At 38.0% G+C, this 21,745-nt stretch overlaps 4 protein-coding genes across 4 annotated transcripts; 3 read left to right on the top strand and 1 right to left on the bottom strand.

The window, feature by feature from the left end:
- Nucleotides 1-819: 819 nt before the first annotated feature.
- Nucleotides 820-4,703, bottom strand: dnajb12a (DnaJ heat shock protein family (Hsp40) member B12a). Its single transcript, XM_057342077.1, has 9 exons — nucleotides 4,539-4,703; nucleotides 3,951-4,128; nucleotides 3,688-3,833; nucleotides 3,424-3,597; nucleotides 3,225-3,304; nucleotides 2,903-3,012; nucleotides 2,463-2,635; nucleotides 2,016-2,150; nucleotides 820-1,918 (listed from the first exon to the last, which is right to left on the bottom strand). Exons 1-8 carry the CDS (start codon nucleotides 4,669-4,671, stop codon nucleotides 2,026-2,028), a joined length of 1,119 nt encoding a protein of 372 aa, XP_057198060.1. The 5' UTR covers nucleotides 4,672-4,703; the 3' UTR covers nucleotides 820-1,918; nucleotides 2,016-2,025.
- Nucleotides 4,704-5,118: 415 nt separating this feature from the next.
- On the top strand, nucleotides 5,119-7,984 carry trmt2b (tRNA methyltransferase 2 homolog B). The gene has a single exon (XM_057342126.1). It carries the CDS (start codon nucleotides 5,341-5,343, stop codon nucleotides 6,775-6,777), a length of 1,437 nt encoding a protein of 478 aa, XP_057198109.1. The 5' UTR covers nucleotides 5,119-5,340; the 3' UTR covers nucleotides 6,778-7,984.
- Nucleotides 7,985-8,362: 378 nt separating this feature from the next.
- scdb (stearoyl-CoA desaturase b) lies at nucleotides 8,363-13,051 on the top strand. Its single transcript, XM_057342570.1, has 6 exons — nucleotides 8,363-8,576; nucleotides 8,784-8,979; nucleotides 9,595-9,725; nucleotides 10,025-10,230; nucleotides 11,353-11,585; nucleotides 11,696-13,051. Exons 1-6 carry the CDS (start codon nucleotides 8,556-8,558, stop codon nucleotides 11,893-11,895), a joined length of 987 nt encoding a protein of 328 aa, XP_057198553.1. The 5' UTR covers nucleotides 8,363-8,555; the 3' UTR covers nucleotides 11,896-13,051.
- Nucleotides 13,052-13,230: 179 nt separating this feature from the next.
- On the top strand, nucleotides 13,231-20,281 carry wnt8b (wingless-type MMTV integration site family, member 8b). Its single transcript, XM_057342569.1, has 6 exons — nucleotides 13,231-14,851; nucleotides 15,372-15,405; nucleotides 16,130-16,268; nucleotides 17,347-17,472; nucleotides 17,587-17,729; nucleotides 18,838-20,281. The coding sequence occupies exons 1-6, from the start codon at nucleotides 14,781-14,783 to the stop codon at nucleotides 19,396-19,398; spliced, it is 1,074 nt and encodes a 357-aa protein (XP_057198552.1). The 5' UTR covers nucleotides 13,231-14,780; the 3' UTR covers nucleotides 19,399-20,281.
- The last annotated feature ends 1,464 nt before the right edge of the window (nucleotides 20,282-21,745 follow it).

The following is a 21,745-nucleotide window of genomic DNA, read 5'->3' as shown; positions in this document are numbered from 1 at the left end:
TGGGCTTTTAATAGAGTTTGTAATGCAGGGATGTTAATGTTAGCATCAACAGCAGCAATATTCTTATACATTTTAGGGTGGGTAGTTATTATTATCACAAGACAGACCAAGAACAGTGCTGCTGAATAGCAAACGTGTAAGGTCGACAGCGTTTTCCTGATCGAGTTATAGTAGAAAGTCTTGTGACTGCCTCCCGGTGTGCAATATCGGTATTACAAGACTGATATTTCTGGAAATGAAATTTAAGGGCTTTTTACGAAATTGATGTCTTTAATAAATGTTTATAAATGTAGAAACACCTTTGTTCTTCACTAAATTAAGTCCAAATAAGCCTTTATTTCTTAGATATGACTTTGAACTCATTTTCTGTAGCCCATTCAATTAGAAAGTTAAAGTTATTTAAATACAATTTTATTTTTCTTGTTGCCATGTTTTAATGTCCCACTTTCAGCCATCTCAAAAATCTTACCTCATAGTTCTTTCACAAATAGGCAGATTTTAAGAAAATCATTAATACTATATTTAACTGGCTTAATTTTTGAAAGGAAAGTACAGGGTCATAAAATTAATATCACTATGTATTTACATAAAGTCCTGGCCTAAGGTGAAGCATAACTGGTTCTTTACAGTACCATCTCTTTCTTACCTTTTTATAATCTGAAGAACATTTATTCGCCACAAAGAGCATTTGTAAAACAGAACGGTTCATTGGATGTTTAAGGTTCTTTATGGAACAATTTACACAAACATTTTCTTCTATGGCTCTTTGAAGCACCTTTATTTTTAAGAGTGTATGCCATATTTACATTTTCAAATAAACCCCCCTGTTATGCTGCGGTTTGCTCTTTTGTTTAATAAACAACTTAAGTTTAGTGTTTTGTACCACACACTTCATATTTTTACCGTTTAAACATACTGACACTTTTGGTTACCACTGTCAGATGGAATATTAAAGCACCCATTAAATCTGAAGAACCAAGTCCATGTTTAAAATGATAAGAAATTCATATAGTAATTAAGCATAATTCCTAAAACACTAAAACATTTTAGAAAGAGGATTTATTACTTTTCATGTCTTTTGGATAACTATATTGTGTACATACAGGCTATTTACATTTTACATAAAATGTCATATAGAATGAATGTGAAATGGAGGAAAAGTAAAGAAAATTAGTAGTTTAGTGGGTAACTGGTCTGAACATATCAGCCTAAAATCTGATGTTTTTTCCTTTCTATATTACATGTATACAGGGAGTTACAGTACACAGTAAGACTGGAGCTGGCAAGGCACTTGAATATGCTTTAAAACCCAAAATCTACACTTCTGCAACATACTGTTAACAATTAATGCTCGTTTCTGTCATTTTCTATCTTAAGAAATAAATTAAATGGAAAAAATTTATAGTATGATACCATTTAATAAATACAAATATTATTTTCTCATTTGCATAAACATTCTTCTTAAAAATCTAACAGGCAAAACCACAGTGAACAATTCGTTAAATGCTGAATGACCCCAGCGTAATGGTTTAATTTCCTGTGGTCATAAACAGATCGAAAACACTAATAAAATCTTGCAGTTGGCTCAGAATCCCAAATATGGGTGTTGAATAAATGCTCTGAGAAGAAGAGAGTTGTAAATAAAAAAGCAGTAAGCTAGCAGCATTGATTACCAAAAAACAGCCGTTTACTTTCTCTCTACCACCGCAGGTTCCATTTTTCATTCTTAAATCGTAGCATTTTGAATCAATGTTAAGATCTTCCAGGAGTTGCAACTTTCCGCAAATTTTGAGAGACATATGAGCTCCTGTTGCACCAGCATCTTTGCTCCTCTTCTACAGGTACAATGCAATGTCCCAGTTTAGCACAGCATTTCTGTACATAATCATCTTTGAACGCCTTCAACACAGGACACTACCTAAATGCAACCAAGATTAAGAAACACAACCTTAGTATATGCAATATAAAATATATTATGACAACTGCACTTTAAGATACATGACGTATGAACTTACTTTTTGCTACTCAGTGTCCATGTAACAGAACCTGTATGTCTGAAAGCTTTGAGCAACTGGGTGTTGCCATTTTTTGCGCCCTTTGGTACAAGTCTGAGTCTCCAAAATAACGTGCCCGATACAGCAAACCTTCTTCTGCAAATCAGAACACAGATGTCTATGTTAACAGACTATTCATAACAGCCCTCTTAACAGCTTTGAAATATTAAATCTCAGTAAAAATTGCTACTGTTATAGCCCATTCAAACAAATCAACAACATTTTTATCTATTCATGAACTGGGAAAGACTGCAAGCCACAAACATTTTAAAGCACATCATCCATTATTAAGCAGTCTTATATTTTCACAGGAACGTATGAGAACATTAAAGAGCTTCTCTGATGTCCTATCTATAAGGTATCTGCTTCTTTCAAAGCACAGAGCTATAACATCATTAATCCACATACTTTGTTGTTTCTCCTTCCAGCAGTTGTTCCTCAGATTTGAAATGTAGTCCTCCTCGACACTTTGTTCAACATTCTTTAGATTCATTCCTGTATATTCCTCTGAGAAGTGATCGCCCACATAGTAAGGCACCTTCAGAATGGCAGTGTGTCGCCTGTTCGTGTGGCCCATGGATCTGCAATAGATGGCAAGTTTTAAGAATGTCAGAGATATTTATCACCCACAAGCCAACCATCAAAAGGCCTTACTAAAACAAGACAAACAGGATTTAAGATTTCTCCCAAAATAAATAAATAATACACAAACAATCTGGTTATAACAATATCTAACTCAAAAGGCACAATGTGAGATATATCTTCTTCATATTATACATTTTTTGTTTAAAATACACATTATAGAACATGAAAAATACATATACATTTAAAAAAAGACATGGTCTTACGGTCTATGGCTGAGGCTATACGGGGGGCTGGAAACCATCATCTGGCTGAGAGCTGAGACTATGATCAGAATGAGTATAGGCATCAGCTGTACAAACAAGGCAAGGCCACCCTAAAAAATATTCATTTAAATAAACAATACATTATGACATAATGAACAAGCTGTTGGTATATTCCAATGCACAAATACACACGCTTACAAGACAAATGCTCAACGAATATAAAGCAACTCAACTTTTTCCCACATAAATGTATAAATTCCTACTGTTATCATGCAAACCCATCTGTGACCGACTTAGATCAAAGACAATACATGACTCCTACCTCTCTCTGCTGTTCTCGTCGTTCATGTCTTTGGTGATGAGCAAATCTCATCCTGCCATTGCTGTACACGTGCACATTACCTAGAAGTGCAAAATTTTACTGCTTTTAGGTATACTACACCACGCTGACTAATAATATGTATCTAAAACAAAAGGTTGCGATTACACAACCTATGATTACACTACACTGGACTACTCACTAGTGGGAAAGCCACCTCCAAAAAACATATTAAAAAGGTCCTCAGGGGAAATATCAGCCTCAAAATTTCTGTGATGGGTCCTCTGCCGAGTGGGATGGGCTTTTTCTTCTCCGTAGACATTATACTGTCTTCTCTTTTCGGGGTTGCTAAGAACTGCATAAGCATTACCTATAGCTGTTTAAGACAATGAAATAAAAAAAAACGTGAAAACCACATACAAACATTCTCCATGCAGATTGCTAAAATATATGCATAAATTGATACCTTTAAAAGCTTCTGTGGCACCAGGCGCATGGTTTTTATCTGGATGGAACTTCAGAGCTAACTTTCGGTAGGCTTTTTTTAGATCTTCCTCATTGGCCTCTTTAGTGACTCCAAGAATCTCGTAATAGTCCTTACACCTCTTAATTCTGCATTAAGGGAAAGAGTTTATTGAGACGTCAGTGGGTAAACAGCGGTGAATGCACATAACCAAAATGTATAGCACTAAATGAATGTCCATGTTAGGAAAGCAGTCGACAACAAACCTTTTGACGGCATCTAGCTGTTCTGATGTATATGGTTTGGCTGAGTCTTTGGCACCATGTCCAGAGGAGTGGTCTTCTGTGTTGTGCATTCTGTTTCGTAAACCAGCACCATCATGTTCTCTGATGTTTTCTTCATTTGTGGAAGGTCCTTCATTCTCAGCAATAGACTCTAGTAAAGCTAATGTAAGAGTACTTTCATTTCAATAACGAGAAATAGCATCAGTGTTCACATGATTTATTATATATAAACAAAAAATTTTACACAGCTATCTTATCAATACTATATTACTAAATACATTTTATTACCAATACTATAATCTATAGTTTATTGTTATGATTATGGGCATCGACTCTATTTAATAAGACTGACATATAACCAAAAGCACACGATTGCACGATTCAAGGAAACACTAATAAACATTCAAGAGTAGAAAAAGCACTGTAACGTCACACTTTTAATAAAAACACGAGATTACAGAGGCATAACTGCCATATCATTTATCTAACGTTACTGACTACAGGTTTTCCTGTGGCCCTTTAACAAACCACTTACGATCTATGGTAAACACGTCTGTACATTACACGCACCTTTGACCTTATCGGTGGGAAACAGTTTCTGTGCTTTTTCCAAAAAACGTCTCGCTTTGTCGTGTTGATTATCTCGCAACGCTGCGATTGCAATTTCGATGCAGCGTTCCGCTTCGTCCTTGTTTGATTCCATTGCGACGGCGGAACTGATGACTGATCCCCTTCCTGGCCCTAAAGACGCACCTTGATGACGTTTACAGCAAGCTAAAGACATTTTCAGTAGCCCATAGAACGTCCACATTGTAGTTATGAACGAAAGTGTCGAGCTTCAAACTTAAAAAAATCATGAAATATGTTATGATAGTTTAGTGTAGAATGCATTAGTGTAGTGTAGAATGGAAATAGTGTAGAGTGTATTAATATTAAACGGTAATTAGATCCGTTATTAAAATTCATGTACGATTCATTTATTGCAATAAGCTTATATAAGCTGTCATTTTTTCTTTATATTTTTCATTGCATATTTTTATTTTAATTAGATTTCCTTATTGGTTTATGCTGAAAATCCTGATTATTTTACTTCCGGAAACCAGCTGTTGCTTTCTCAAAGCAGAGTAGGTGAGCTAGTAAATGAAGTATTATCTTGCTATAACGAAAATAGTGTTGCTTGTTATGGACACACGCAAGTAACGTTAAAGGCAGAGAAAACGAGGCTTGTCATACAGGACTTTTGGCTTTATGTTGTGGGGAATAACATTTCCAAACCTGTGGTGGTCTCGTATAACGGCATTATTAGAAATGTGTTGGTTTGATGTCACGTGCTAGCTAACTCACTCGGCACAGAAGTCAGCATTAATGATTAATGCATGAAACAATGCGCGTAAATTTAACGTACCCGTTGTTGAAACAAATAATCACTTTACCGAAAGTATGCTTTAGTTCAGTATTACGCCACAGTTCTGTCGTTACTGACAGAAACCCTGTAAAGAGAAAAAATAAAAGTAAACGCAAACTACCTGCTAACTTTGCCTCGCTTTCCTGGGAAGAGAGACTGGCGGACACTGTGACACCCCTATGGAGACTGAGCTATGCGGAACAGCTTAAGTGGAAACAAGAACAGCAACACAACATCTTACTTGAGATGACAAAGCAGCTGGCACAGTATTCATCCCAAGATTTTTCAAACGATTTAAGATTCCCCCTTCTGCCCATAGTTCCCTCACCAGTGACTGATGGATATCGCAATAAGTCAACCTTCTCTGTCAACAAGGGGATGGATGGGAATCCAAAGACTGTTGGATTTTATATAGGCAATGGAAAAATGGGTAACATTGTGTGTGTCCGTGGCGACCACCTCTTGAACATGCCTCCAAAACACAAGATGGTTGCAAGGCATTATGAAGATTTCATACGTCTCTCACCACTCAGTCCATGTCTTTTGTTTCATGATGGTGGTCACTGGAGAGAAATCACTGTAAGGACAAATTCTGCTGGTCACACTATGGCTTTAGTTTACTTCCATCCTCAGCAGTTGACACCCGAGGAGATCAGCATCCATAAAGCTGCACTGGTGGAATACTTCACTCGAGGTCCTGGAGCAGTTTGTCAATTGGATTCTCTTTACTTCCAGGAGAGCTCAATGACCCGTTGTAGTCATGAGCAATCCCCCTATCAGCTTCTATATGGACAGCCTCATATCTTTGAGGTGGTGCTTGGATTTAAGTTTAGAATTTCTGCTGATTCATTTTTCCAGGTGAACAGGGCAGCAGCGGAGGCCCTGTATCAGACGGTTGCCGAGCTGAATCGGGCGTGTGTTGGGGGAACCCTTCTGGATGTCTGCTGTGGTACAGGAGCAATTGGCATTTCATTATCTCCGCAGATGGAAAGAGTCATTGGCATAGAGCTCATTGAACAAGCAGTTGAGGACGCCAGATATAATGCAAAACTAAACAGAGTTGACAAGTGTGAATTTCTCACAGGCAAAGCAGAAGTCGTCCTACCAAATTTGATGGCCACATTGAGTTCTCACAGTGGACTGACAGCCGTTGTCAACCCGTCCAGGGCTGGCTTGCATTATAGAGTTGTCAGAGCCTTAAGGAACCACCCAGCCATAAGGAGGCTTGTCTACATATCGTGCAAACCTGACGGTGAGGCAATGAGGAACTTTAAAGAGCTCTGCTGTGGTTCAGATGATCAGAGGAAGATTCTTGGAGAAGCCTTTAGACCGACTGTGGCCGTCCCTGTGGACCTGTTTCCACACACTCCACACTGTGAACTGGTGCTTGTTTTTGAAAGATAAAGAAAATTGGGACTGAAGGGAATTGGTCATTTTGTAACAACAGTAGATGAATACCTCTTTACTATTTGAGTGTAGTTACCATGAATTAGCTGAAAATTGAGACTCGGTATTACATTAAACTCATTAAAATTACATTCAAATGTATTTTTTAATGTTGCGAAATGTGTTCATTTCATTGCAATGTCTGCATTGCAAACCCTTAACATTATCACTAGAGGGTGCCATTGCGACGTTCCTCCATTTTGCGTGACGCTACTTGACGTGCAAATGAGCGCTATATTATGTACCAAGGTTGCAACATGCCAATGCCAATAATAAAGTGGGTTAGAAATAAAGCAAGAAACAATCATTATTAAAAAATTAAAAATACCTTATGTGTTCAAAACCTGCACGACTTTGTTCTGTGGAATGCAGAAGAAGATTTGGGAAATATCTGGTTTTGTGTCCATACAATGGAAGTCAGTGTTGTTGTTTGGTTTGGCTCTTTTGTATTCTGCAGAAACAGCCGTAGTCAGAAATAGTTTGAAATAAGGGATTAGGCCTAATAAAGGCGAGTAGAAGGATGAAAGAATTTTCATTTTGAGTGAGCTATCCCTTTATGTGCACAGACTGAGCAAGCATCAGGTAGGCCTAAATGGTTGTCTCTTTGACGAGAGAACACGCCTGTGGCTGAACGCAAGTTAATATAATGCGGTTTACTGAACTCGTATTCAATCACTGAGGGTTTTTTTTCTCGATTAGAGTTTTGGGTTCCTCACCCATACTGTTTTTTGCACTATTTGCCTGGCCGGGGGGCTGCTTTAGAATTTTAAAGTTTTACTTAATTAATATTGCATATAGGAATTTATAGTCTGTTATATTTGACATGTGCTTCTCTCTCCTTTAGCTTAAATGTGTGCTCTCACTGTGCATGCGTACTTGTCTGCACGCGTACGTGTGTGGTGTGTGTGTGTCTATGTCTATGTGTGTTAGTACGTGCATATTGTGTGTGTGGAGTGTTTTGTATGTGGGTGGGTATGTCTGTCTTCTGTGTTTTCACCTTTTTCTTGTTTTTACAGGTACAACTTTAATTGTTTTGCTTATAGTCAATATGTCTCATGTACAGCTGCTTTGTAACAATGAAGATTGTAAAAAGCGCTATATAAATAAAGTTGAGTTGAGTTGAGTTACTGGCTGGAAAAGTCATCTCGTTCTATGTTTCTTAAAGGCCAATGATGTCTCATTAGAACACTGACTAACTCTATGCAAAAAATGGAAGTATTTGTAAATGCATCACAAATAAATATTGGTTTGTACGTTATAGTTCCTCGTATCTTAAAACGATGCCTTTACAGATGCACTCATGAATGCTGAACGTCTGTCAGGAGATCAAACGCAATGTGTATTCGAACACTATAGTTTTAAAAATAACATCTTTTCTATAGGCGTTATCGAGGGCTATGCTAAACTATTTGAGTCGTATGTTAATTCTTTGAGCCACAAATATCAACGTGACTTGATTCTTAGCGTGACTTCATTCTTAGCAATGAATGAAGTATAATCATATACAGCATAGTGTACATGGCGTTCTTAACATAAGCATCAGATAACCAGGCAACCAATGAAACTGGTTGGAGTAGATGGCATCCCTTCTGCCTCGCCCAATTGCATCGTTTTCAACATCCAAAAACCGAAATCAGAGGGTTAGATAAGACAAAAATCACCCGACGAGAAAGCGCTGTTGTCTTCTCCCGCTTCTTGCCAGACACGTCAATCATATTGCAATAGGCTACGCAGTTATGGTTGCATCTCAAATAAAGGTAAGGGCACTCACGTTAATGCGCGTTTATTTTATCGCGTGTCTGAGGTTTGCTGGCTAAATTAAGATACTCATTTATATCCAGAAATAAAAATGTATTTGTTAATTGTATGCGTGCTTTGACAGATGAGCGCTTTGTCTTAAAAATATCCGAAAAACGCCTTTTGCACACGGTCGTGAGAATAAAATCGACTCCTTGTCTCGACAGAAAACATTAAGGAGCATGAAAGCAATGGACAAAACACCGCTAGCAGAAGATGCGTATGATGATGCTCCGAAAGAGGGCCCGGAACCTTCAAGACAAATAGTCTGGAGAAACGTTGTGTTAATGTCTCTATTACACATAGGAGCGCTTTATGGACTGATCCTTATTCCATCCACCTCTTCCTTAACCCTCATGTGGAGTAAGTTATCTTGCTTATTCTGATACTGTAAGATGGCTCTTATGTTTATGTTAATAAATATTTGTCTGTTATGTTTGTCTTTTTTCTGGTTCCACCGTTGTAATGTACATGTCTTGCCTCACGTGAGCGTGGCGTTCTCTAAAGATTAAAGTTGTGATTACAGATCTCAGATTTAATCTATTAATTCAACCTTTAAAACAATGTTAGACATTTCTTCTCCCACAAAAATATGCCATGACACCTTTTGTCTTTGCTATAATTTGTTATTTCGAATGGTGTTTGTATGTGTTTGAGAGAGACAGTCATAAGAATAACTTGAAATTTCACCAAAATCTAAAACTGCTTCACTGTTTGGTGCATTTTTTGCATCGCAGAACAGCATAATATTGCACCCTAGAACAATGACCGATTGCTGTTTAAATAGGCTCTCCATTGTAAACTGAGCAGGGTCATAACAGTGCACTCTTCTTCACAGTCTGGGGCTTGTCTGACAGCACACAGCGAGATATATTGTCCACTCATAGAACAATTCCAGGGCACACGCGTGCACCATTACAAACCAAACCACAGAATGACTGTGTAGTTAAACCTACTATTTTTTCTGTTGTGTGGCAGGTGGGGTGTGTTTCATGATAAGTGCTCTAGGAATTACTGCTGGTGTCCATCGCCTTTGGAGCCACAGGTCCTACAAAGCCTCACTGCCATTGCGGATCTTCCTAGCAGTCGCAAACTCTATGGCTTTTCAGGTAAACCGTTTTATAAAGTGGATGAAAAAATACAAAGGCGTTAAAACAGACACCGAGGCATGAAGGAGAATCCTTTAAAAATAATGTAAAGTTGAACACATCTTAGATGAGGTGATGTGGTGTAATGGGGTGAAATCTCACAAGGGGTGTTGCGTGAACTATCAATAATGTACCTTTTTGGCTGGAAATTTTTCAGAAAAAAGCACCTGCCAAATGACTAGTACTTTGCTATAAATTCATTTTTTTACAATCTCTCTCTATATAATATAAATGTATGTAAATATATATTATCCATTTAGAATGATATCTATGAGTGGGCCAGAGATCATCGCGTTCACCATAAGTTTTCGGAGACCGATGCAGACCCCCACAATGCTCGGAGGGGATTTTTCTTCGCTCACATTGGCTGGCTGCTGGTCCGTAAACACCCAGATGTTATTAAGAAAGGAAGCAGGCTGGATCTCAGTGATCTTGAAGCAGATGGAGTTGTAATGTTTCAGAGGAGGTTGGTAGGAAGATTTTGTCTTTTGCTAGACTTAAAGGGCCCCAAATCTAGCTCTTTTACAAAATGTAATATAAGTCCACAGAATGTGTCTGTGACAACGTGCACATTGTTTTTATAAGTGACAATACATGGGACAAACACGTCATATGTTTAAAAACTGAAAAAATGACCCATTATAAATCCAGCATTTTACTAACATTCATTTGTGAAGCATCCCGGTGTAAAGTGACTTCACCTGATGTCTTCTGCACATTCCGTTGAGAAATAAAAGTAATCCACAGCATCTTAAGTGTCTCAGATGTCGGGAGTAAATGAAGACTTATGTTCAGTCTTGCATCCAACAACAAAACATTCTTGTAGCTCTCTGTAACTATACAGTCCAGCTTGAAAACAATGGTGGAGAGTGTACAACTCGATAAGGGCGGAGACAGCAGTCCATCAGCATGTCTTAGGCAGGGCAATCAATGTGACGTCAGTTTACTGAGAATGCCAACACCTTGTTCAAGAGGACTGTTGAGCTTTATTGGGGATTTAAAAAAAAAGATTTGTTTTTTTATCGTTCTAGGGTGGTTCTGTACACACACACCTGATACACAATTATGTTCAAACAACATTTAAAAGTGCATTTTCTGGATAAGGGGCCCTTTAAGAGTTTCGAGTGCAAATGCTTTGTTTTGTGCAAATGCTTTATAGTACTCCTGCCATTTATAATAAAATATAATGTATTGTTGCTTTGTAATAGCTATTAAAAACTACAAAAAATAAAAGTACAAAATAAAATGTGATCCAGATGTTCTCTCATGACAAGGAAAACTGCCATGTAGTTTTGGAAATTAAAATAAATAGCCAGTTTCATCACATTGGCTGAAGTCCAACAAACATCCTGTACCTCTTGATAAGAGTTCAATGTTTTGATAATGTTTCTAAAACATATAATAGAATGGCTACATCAGATAGTAAAGAATAAGCTGGTTAGTCAGCATTTCAAGCTGTCCATTCTGTTCCATCTGGTGTTTCATAGAGTAGAAGCGATCAAAACACATGACACACAAAGCAGTGTCTGTCAGAGAGAAAATATGAAGATTTGTTTTTTTTAAATATGCTTCATTTCTCTCTTTCTAGATATTACAAGTTGTCTGTGGTGGTGGTGTGTTTCCTTATCCCCACGGTTGTACCATGGTTCTTTTGGCAAGAGAGTCTTTGGGTGGGTTACCTCATCCCTGGTCTGTTGAGATACACAGTTGTCCTCAATGTGAGCTGGCTGGTCAACAGTGCAGCTCACATGTGGGGAATGAGACCCTATGACCAAAACATCAACCCTAGAGAGAACAAACTGGTTGCCTTCAGTGCCATTGGTAGGAACGGTTCCCTCTTTATTTCTATTTTAAAAGCATTTTTACTTTTGTGACACAATGATATTTATTTCTTGCACAGCTATGACAACATATCCATCATTTAATTTCAGGTGAAGGGTTTCACAACTACCATCACACATTCCCACATGATTATGCTACAAGTGAGTTTGGCAGTCGACTGAATGTGACCAAAGCATTCATAGACCTCATGTGCTACTTTGGCCTGGCCTCGGACTGCAGAAAGATGCCCCGTGAGACCATCATGGCCCGTGTTAAACGCACCGGTGATGGCAGCCACAAAAGTGGTTAAATTATTAATTTCGTATACTGAACGAAAAAGTTACGGTAAGCCAAAATGTATAAATGCATTAGCAGCATTTCACAGTGTTCAGTGAAGGTTACGTATCCACTTTCATAAGATGAGAAATTCCAGAGTGCATAAGACTAACATTCATTCTGAAAACCTTTTTTCCTTTTCATGATGTGTTTTGGAGTATGAGGATGGGTTGTTTATGATAAAAAACATACATTGAGAGAATAATTATGCCGCAGTCTGCCTCAAGTGGCAGGAGATGGTACTACTTTGTGTGTCTCATTGCAGCTCTCTCAGGTTGACCCATGTATTTTTTTTGGATAAACTGCTCTGAAGTAGAAATAGAATTCCAGCATGATATTAAGTTGTAAAATTAAGATGACATGATATTAATAATCACCTGGCTTTATTTTGCATTCTCTGGTTTCTAGTGATAAAAGCTGCTATTTGAAATATGATTAACTCTAAGTATAAGCTCTTAGTCACAAGTCTGGAGTGTTGCTGTGCCACAGAAAATGGGTCTTGAGGGTTATTTGGTAATCTTAATGTAACCAAACATTTTCATATTAATACATAATATAATTGCATTGAGCTTTAGAATAATAACCTTTTATCAGTACGGACAGCATAAATGGAAATGTTGTGGATCATTCATCTTCTGGCATTGTTGTTAGAAACATTGGCGATAACCATGAAATGATGCTAAATACCAAGTCAAAAGTCACATTTTGGATAAATGGTGCTAATGATGAGGAATTTCCTAATTCACCACAAACTTTTAAGTAACATTTATCATTTTAATACACCTGACAAATATGATGAACAGGTGTATGGTGACATGTTTTAAAACAATTGCGCTTAAGCAACACGTGCTATAATATTTAGTTTATCTGTTGAGGTAACCGTAGTATAGGCTATTAATCCATTACAGATTTAATATGGGACTTTTATTTGTCTTTATAAATGGAACATTTATATATTTAAAAGTTCATGACATGCCTTTTGTCTTAAAAAATAAATACATTCAACTATTTTGCCTATACTCAAAATTGGAACACAAAGATGATGATGCCTAACTTTCCAATTTTCCAAGTGGGCTTTTCTCGACTCTTCTCTGAAAAATGAATAACCAATTGCTCGCTCAAAATACACATTGACTTTATATATATATATATATATATATATATATACTGTATATGTGTGAAATATATATTTAAAATATATACCCATGTTTAAAACAAAGAAACAACATTTTCTGTATATATTTTATGGCTGTGTTATTTTTACAGTGTTGACCTTTAATGTCTGAGCCTTAATGGGCACATTTTCAAAGAATGTTATTTCACTGTACCATGAAATAAACGACAATTTTGAATCAATATTAATATTTTCCTAATTTAATAAAATGTGTGTATGTCTGAAAATACTCGGTAAAGCTTTCTTTTCTCGCGCTTGTTAATTGTTAATGCACGAGCTAGACTATTTGTAAAGAAACCATAGGCTACGAATGACTTGCATTAAACATTAAATTGCTGTCTTTGTAGCATGCCTCTGAAATGCGTCTAATTATTTTTTACAATTACTGAATTCATTTTCAAATAGTTTAATTTTACTAATTTCAGTTCTGTTTTTCAGCGATATAGCAAAAATTAGAACTTTAGGCACATGCTATTTTAAACTATATTTTGAATAATAGTTTTTGTTATTAAACATTTCTTAACAGTTGCTTTGAATAGAGATAGCCTACAAAAAAATGTCAGTCATTTTCAATGGAAGAACATTTTAGAATATTTAACATTTACCAACTTGCTATTGTCCCCCACAATCATTTTTTGTGGAAATTGTTTATTATCGTTTGTATCAAACTTAAGTGTCAAATTCGTGAATTTCATGAATGTTTTTCACGGCGTAATCCAAAAACATCCCCGTGGAATCTCCCAAATATCTTTCCTAATCCTAATTTGCACATGAAGATAAAGACGTCAAAGAATCAGACCCTAAAGGTCATGAAGGGTCAGCTATACAGATAAAAACACCTATTTAAATCCTGCCGAATAAAAAATGCAAACACAAATCTCATCAATTAGGTTTATAATCCTTCTTATCTATGTAAAGTCCATCTGTATATCATAATCTCTTAATTCGCCCCACGAATTTGGGTATGAGATCGCTTGATGTTTTGAAACTCGGTAATGTAATCAGCAAAACGCTAAATTACAACCGCTGTCATGAATTAATCATTACCCGAAACACGCATCTTATGTTTCTTAGTTTTGGTGGCTTTTATGATTGTTTATTCATTTTATGTTTTAGTTTTATTTTCCATTACATTTTTAGATGTATCTTTGATAAAACTGTGAATAGGCTAGCTATAAATACTTATCTTTCGCAAGGCCTATAACACCCCAAATAGCATATAACACTACAAATAACATTTGTCGTTTGATCCAGCAGATAATGCCAATAATCATTCAATAAGATTTTTAAGACACTACTGTATCAAAATTTTCATGCTGCTCTTGAAATTTAGTTTTAAGGCACAATTTTAGAGATGCCATCCCGATTTCATATTAATTCACTGCAACTGTTAGCACGCGGGGAGTTCTTCCCAGCTATTTGTCCCGAAGGAGCCCAGGGTGCCCTTTTGATCATTTCAGTCTCTCTCTGGTACAATAGTTCTGATTGGCTGAAGGAGTAAGAAAAGGGAAAATCTTTAATTAAGCAGATAATCTCTTGTTGGGATGAGAGGAGCTCCATTTCAGAACCCCCTTGGCTCACACATGAGACCCCCAGCCTCTAAATTCTGGATGTAGGTTATATAGAGCTCTTGCAGACTCCTCTGCTTTCCAAGGTGACGAAAAGTCTGCCGGTCCTCTCTCAGGATGTTCATACATTGGGAAGTTTATTATTACTCTTTCATCTTGATGGCACACATGAAGTCTTGCTGCAGTTGGTAAGTTCATCGTTATATTGTTGTTAACGCACTTTGGTGATAACATCGCGGTAAAAGACTTTTTAAAACATCTTTGGATTATTTATTGCCGACTTTTTCTCGTCAAACAAAAGCATTTCAACTGATTATCTCATTTTATAGATCTTCATGGCCGCCATAAGGAAAGATTGTTTTTATTAACGCATTTTGCATTAACTGAAAATTGTTGGTTTTGCAGATAGCCTAAAGCCTACAAGTATTCTGTAATTCACTTTGTAAAAGGTGCATAATAAACAATTCTTGACTATTTTACTTTGATACTGTAGGACTGAATGTTATTTGTATTTGGAAATTTATCGTGCATTCGCAGTTGTAATATAACGGCTGTGAAATATACTTTTGAATGGAAGCGTTGTTAACAAAACGATGTTTTTCAGTGTGGTTTTCTCTTGTAATCTCCAGAGAAACATGTAAAAAATGTTGTCTCTCCATGTAAAGCCTCAGACCCAACACTGATTTAATGGGCTGATCTATCTTCCAGGTCAGTGAATAATTTCCTGATGACTGGCCCAAAGGTAAGCCTACATCTTTTGATCTCCTTTTCTGATCTTTATCAGCCGAGAAAAACTTCAAGAAGTCGAAATAATTCACGGATTTGAGTAGCTAATATTTGACGTGCGCCTTTTGATCACAACGCGAGCAATTAAAAGATTCGCACAGCACAGGTGCTGTATATTTCTTCGACATGTATATCTTCTATTAGGTATTGCTTGCTACTTGGGGTGGACTGGACCATATAGCTTTCACACACTTGAGCTCATTCACAATGTGAAGTTGTGAGGACTTTTTAGTGAGTGGCCAGGGAAGGGGCCTGTGGTGGGTGGTCATCATTAGCAACCCAGCCGTCCGTGAGAGCACTTGTAGAGCTGTTTCTTCTAAACCACTTGAGACATATTAGATTGTATAAACCACAGTTTCAGCGCTATATAGACCCTTATTGTTTACACTTTATGTTTTACCATTGGGAAAACCTCTACTTTAAATTTCTTGTACTTTTCCATAACTTTAAGAGTAATTATAATACGAATAAAGTCTTTATTTCATTAATATAATATTTCATAAACATATAACAGAAACATTTTTATGTGCCTTAAATATTTTTACTTGCAACCCTGCATGATGACAAAAAAATTATAATGGGTTTTGGTGCAGGCAGTACATTTGTGACCACTTTACTAGAAGTATTTAATCTAGAATTTGTAGTATTTCATTGTTTGGTCTGGTTTTGTGCTATTTCAGGCTTACTTGATCTACTCCAGCAGTGTAGCCGCTGGAGCACAGAGTGGGATTGAAGAGTGCAAGTATCAGTTTGCATGGGACCGCTGGAACTGCCCAGAGAGGGCTCTTCAGCTTTCCACCCACAGTGGACTGAGAAGTGGTGAGAACGGTGACCTCTGCTGATTCTTATTTTAGTGAAATTGTAATCTGTTAATAAATATATACAATTTTAAGATTTCAGTCTATCAAAATGAATGTCTTTTTGAATAAAAGTGAGACGGCGCTTGTTATTCGTATAACTGGGAACTACGGGAACTATGCTTAATGATTCAATTTCCAGTTGTAACTATCACAGATACGCCATCTAAAACAAACACAATGATCTGGTTTAGACCACAGAGAAGCCTCTTTCAATGTTGATGTGCATAAAAACATTCTTGAGTCAATTAAACCTGCTCTGTTAACAGGCAAATAGAAAAGCCACCAAGGGTATATTGTGTACCAGAGTGAGTGAGTGAAATGGACGCCCTCTCGAGTCAAAGGGTGTGGGTCAAAGGTTTGCCTCTGACTCTTTTCATCAGGCATTCCTCAAGTGCCAATGAGGGACCTGTTGCAGTCCAATGCCGACCTCAGACCGACGATGTATGAGAGTAGACCAACACTTGTACTGAATGTTTGTTGCTGGGGAAAAGTGTCAAAGGCCATCCTTGTTGAGATGGATGCCAATATCTTAAATAGAAACATGTTTTAGTTTATATAAAAACAATAAAATAATAGCCGAATGAGGTGCTTAAAAGGTTCTTCCCAGCGATGCCATAGAAGAATTTTGGTTCCACAAAGAACCATTCAGTCAAAGGTTCTTTAAAGAACCATCTCTTTTTCAACTTTTTTATAATCTAAAGAATTCTTCAGATGTTAAAGGTTCTTTATGGAACCAAAAGGTTCTTCTATATGACATCGAAGAACCTTTTGAAGCACCTTTTTTGTAATACACGACTGAATTCGCATCATTTAGTTTAAAATTTGTTTGATACAATAACATCTAAATAAACTGGTTTCCAACTAAATAATTGAACATCCTTTTATCAGGATTACACCCACAAAAGTAATTTTAAGGGTTAGATTAGATTTCCTTATGGTAACAGGGTGCCCTTTAAACAATGTAGCACATACGAATTTCAAAATCAGTACAAACTCCAAGAGCAAATGATTAATATAATTAACGCTTGTGTTCACAGCAAACAGAGAGACTGCGTTCTTCCATGCTATAAGCTCTGCTGGGGTCATGTACACCCTCACCCGGAACTGCAGCCTCGGTGACTTTGACAACTGTGGCTGTGATGACACCCGGAACGGCCAACGAGGTAAAAAGCCGTCAACTGAAAACACGTAATGCTTCGCATTTTCTGGCAAAGTACATATAAGTAGATTTTTATGCTTGATGTCTGTCCAAAAGCATCATGCTATTGCTGTTTTAGGTGGCCAGGGGTGGCTGTGGGGAGGCTGCAGTGATAACGTGGGTTTCGGAGAGGCCATCTCCAAGCAGTTTGTGGACGCGCTGGAAACCGGACAGGACGCGAGAGCGGCCATGAACCTGCACAACAATGAAGTAGGACGCAAGGTACATAAAGTCATTTTTACCCTTTGGAGAGTCTCTCTCATCTTAAACCTTTAAGAAAACGACCAGGCCGGTTGGGCACTTGTGCCATAAGACGGCGCCTAAAATTCAGACATTTATTTTGGCCTCCGACCGATTGTAGAGTGCCTTTTGAATCATTTTTCAGGGCTTCTAATGATTACGTACCACCCAAGAGTTTCATTCACGGCCTTATAAGCAAGGTGCCACTCGTTCTTCCAATAGAGTGTGCGCTGTACCAGAAGGGCCTATTTACAGCCTGTGAATGTCCTTTATGACGGACCCTTAACTTGAGATTCTTGGGATCAGTGGTGCTAGCTTAATTAGACGACCTAGGGGTCCGCACTTTCCAAAGGTTCTGTATTCTGTTGCTTCCCAAATAAGTGTTTAGTTTTATTCTTGCAATAAGGATCTTACATTTATGTTGGTCTTTGTTGTACTTGAGAAAGCCACGGGGATCACGGCCATGTGGCTGAAGTGCGCTTTGTTTATCCTGTCTGTGCCCCGTCTGCAGGTTTTGTCAATTGATTGGCACCTGGAGCATCATTGTAACTGAAAAAATGTGAAAGAATTCTTTTTCACTTACTCTTCAATGGACTTACCACTGCGTCTGTCCGTGACAGAAAACATGTTGACAATGGCTATGCAAAATAAATACACCCCTTTCCTGTGTCGAACAATCCGGCTCGATGTGAAACCCTGATTCTGTGCCTAACGCCTCGCAAGTGCCTCCCTGAGAAAAGAGGCGTTCCTTTTTAAGCGAACAGCTGTTTGTTTCAGCTGAAGTCAGGAATTATTGTATGCTCACCAGAAAAGAGAAAACCCCAGACTTGAACCTTGAACTGGTTCCTCTTAACTCAGAGTTTCCTTCTGTGTTTTTTTTTTTAAGTGGATGTATAGCCTGTCTAGTAAAGACAGCATTGTATATGTAGACAGATGAGTTCAATTCCAATTAGAGTGTTTTTAAACATGAACGTTTGCCCCCGGAATGCATGAATGAATGCCCTTGATTCTGAATGAACCGTTGAATGAAAAGTGTTCTCCACAGAAGTGCAATGGTAATTCTTTAACACGAGATCCTCTTCCCAATAAGGCGGTAAAAGGAACCATGCAGAGAACGTGCAAGTGTCACGGAGTGTCTGGCAGCTGCACCACCCAGACCTGCTGGCTGCAGTTGCCGGAGTTCCGCGAGGTGGGCAACTATCTGAAGGAGAAATATCACAGAGCTCTGAAGGTGGACCTGCTGCGCGGAGCAGGCAACAGCGCGGCCAGCCGCGGTGCCATCGCCGAGACCTTCAGATCCATCTCGCGTAAAGAGCTGGTGCATTTGGAGGACTCCCCCAACTACTGCTTGGAGAACCGCACCCTGGGTCTGCCAGGTACAGAAGGCCGTGAATGCTTGAGAAAGGGCAAGAACCTGACCAAATGGGAGAAGCGCAGCTGCAAGCGTCTGTGTGGAGACTGCGGTCTGGCTGTAAAAGAGCGCAGGGCTGAGACTGTGTCCAGCTGCAACTGCAAGTTCCACTGGTGCTGTGCTGTGAAATGCGAGCAGTGCCGTAAAACTGTCACAAAGTACTACTGTGTGAAGAGGACCAAACAAGTCAAGAACGATAGCAGTCGCAGGAAAAGCTATCGGTTAAAGAAGAAGCTCTAGAGATGTCCTGAACTGTTTGTTTCAGAATATGCCTTTAGGTTGTGAAGTAAATAACTTGAGGTCCAGAGGTATAATTGGATATTAAGGAATGCTTTAATGGAGGTCTAGATCTCAAAGAGATTTTAGATGAGCACATGTGACCCTGTCTGTGAAATCCAAGATAAAGTCTCAATCTAATTATGAGATTAGGAGCATTTCAATCATTAATTTCACTATGATTACAATCTTTGACATGACTTTACTCAGTCAGCATTAAATATGGTAAAGTTATATTTCACAGAATGTTCTTTACATCATATGTAGAAAACAGGTAAGCACAAAAAACAATCATTTATCCGTGTTTTCACATGCAGGGTCACATATATTTTCATCTGTATTATTTCACTTGCAGCTATGGCGTAGGTTGTTAAATGCACGTACGGTAAAACACCCCCTACTAAATCTTTCTGCATTTTATAATAGCACTGCATCAAATCATTCAAAGCACAATAGACTGTAAAAAAAACCTTCACCAACAGGGATGTACTTTACTAGATAATTTATTTGAATGATTATACAAGGGGTTATTATGAGGGTATGTCTCCATATCATGTTTACAAAAACGTTTTCTTGCTGAGTGTTTGTTTAGCATCCTGAAAATAGTTTTACCCTGTTACTGTATATTAACTGTAAATAAGAGGAAGCACTTTGTATATTGTTAATTTATTGCACAGATACTATAGTGCCGTTTTCTAGTGTTTTTTTATGTTGCATTCATCACCTTACTTTTATAATTAATTAAAGATATGTAATCTTGTTGGTAATGTATTCGTTGATGTAGGTCCGAATGCATCTGAATTTGTTGTTTTTGTAGTCTTCTGCTAAATAAATGTGCTTCACGATAATGACAACTTCAAAAATCAACAATGAGGATTTGTTGGATAATCTTTATTATGTATGATGTCATTAGCCAACACCGCCAATACAGAATTCCACCAAACGCCAGAATCACACATTCCAAAACCAAATTTGCCACAGACTGTTGGCCAGATTTGATTATTTCTTTGTCTTCATCACATATAACCTTTTTCTTTTTGTATTGTTCAGCTTGATGTCACATAACCCCGGGGCAAAGAGACAATGGGAGACAGCATTTAATTATAGTCTTCCTTCCTTCACGCCTCTCTCAATTTCTTCTTCACAAATGCCTCCTTTTCTGTCGTAGTAATCCTCAAAGCACTCCCAATGCTTTTGCGCTTGGATGTTTCTTTACTGTTTAAGACTAGTTTAATTAACTTTGTTGAGACAGAGGGAAAACATGAACCAAATCGCCCTGCAAATCATCCAGCGTCTAATTTTGTATGCTAATCTCCTTTTTCATGCCACCATCTCGGGAGAGGAAAAAATTGTTGGGAAAACTTCATGTAGCCTGTATTGGGCTTCCTGTGGATGTTTTATTCCAGGCCCACCTATTTGGCTCTTTTCAGTCTTCTAGGGCCTTCCTTTGCTCGATTTAACAATGAATGGCGAGCTAATCAGCTCCCTCGGAAATGCACTGCTACTGAAGACGCTAATCCCCCCTCTCCTCCTCCTTCAATGGCCTGTCGCCTTCAAAAGGACTTTGGGAAAAGGCTTTGCATGGATTCACACTGTTTGCTGAATAGAAGTTAGTTCAAGTATTGTACCCAAACAAGTAGGGTTTATAAACAAATACTTGCCAGCTACCGTCCCATCTGCGAAAGTGCCAACCCAACAGTATTACACTGTGACAAAACCGTGGCCCTTTGAATGTTGACTTAGAAAAACAAAAACAAATTAAAACTTAATTTATTGGGGACATTTGGTTCTGATGTAGTCCTCGTGCGGATGTCCAGTTATTGACATCTTATTTACAAAATATAAACTCCCCTTAGCTGTTCTAGTTTTAAATGACACATTAATTTCAAATACGAATCATAATATTCAAAGGACTATAAAAAGTCCCTATAAAACATTGCAAGTCTTATGTGATAAAACAAATATCTGCAGTATTTTAAACTCTTTTGGAGGCCCAATTTTTCCTTCTAGGTGTAACGGAGGCCAGCTAGTGAAGAGCTGTGCAGTGTGTAAACCTCACTCCCCGACCAACAGAGACGCTCTAGCGACAGACGCTAGAGACTGCGGTCTTTAGCCTCCTCGTTAGAGCGCCCGTCTCCCATTCGGACCGTCGCCGGTTCGAGGCCCGCGCAGAGCGGTGCAAGTGGGACCGGTTACATAGGCATAGGTGAAAATGTGTCATATACTGTTTATGTCAAAACATTTTTGACAACAGGTAATAAATCCAAAAAATAAGGCACAGTTGATAAACCAAGCCCCAGTTGATTCAACC

This window comes from Triplophysa rosa, linkage group LG9 (genome assembly GCF_024868665.1).
Source record: "Triplophysa rosa linkage group LG9, Trosa_1v2, whole genome shotgun sequence".
NCBI classification, from domain to species: Eukaryota; Metazoa; Chordata; class Actinopteri; order Cypriniformes; family Nemacheilidae; genus Triplophysa; species Triplophysa rosa.
The sequence above is the reverse complement of the archived record's forward strand: the minus strand, read 5'-3'. Positions and strand labels throughout refer to the sequence as shown.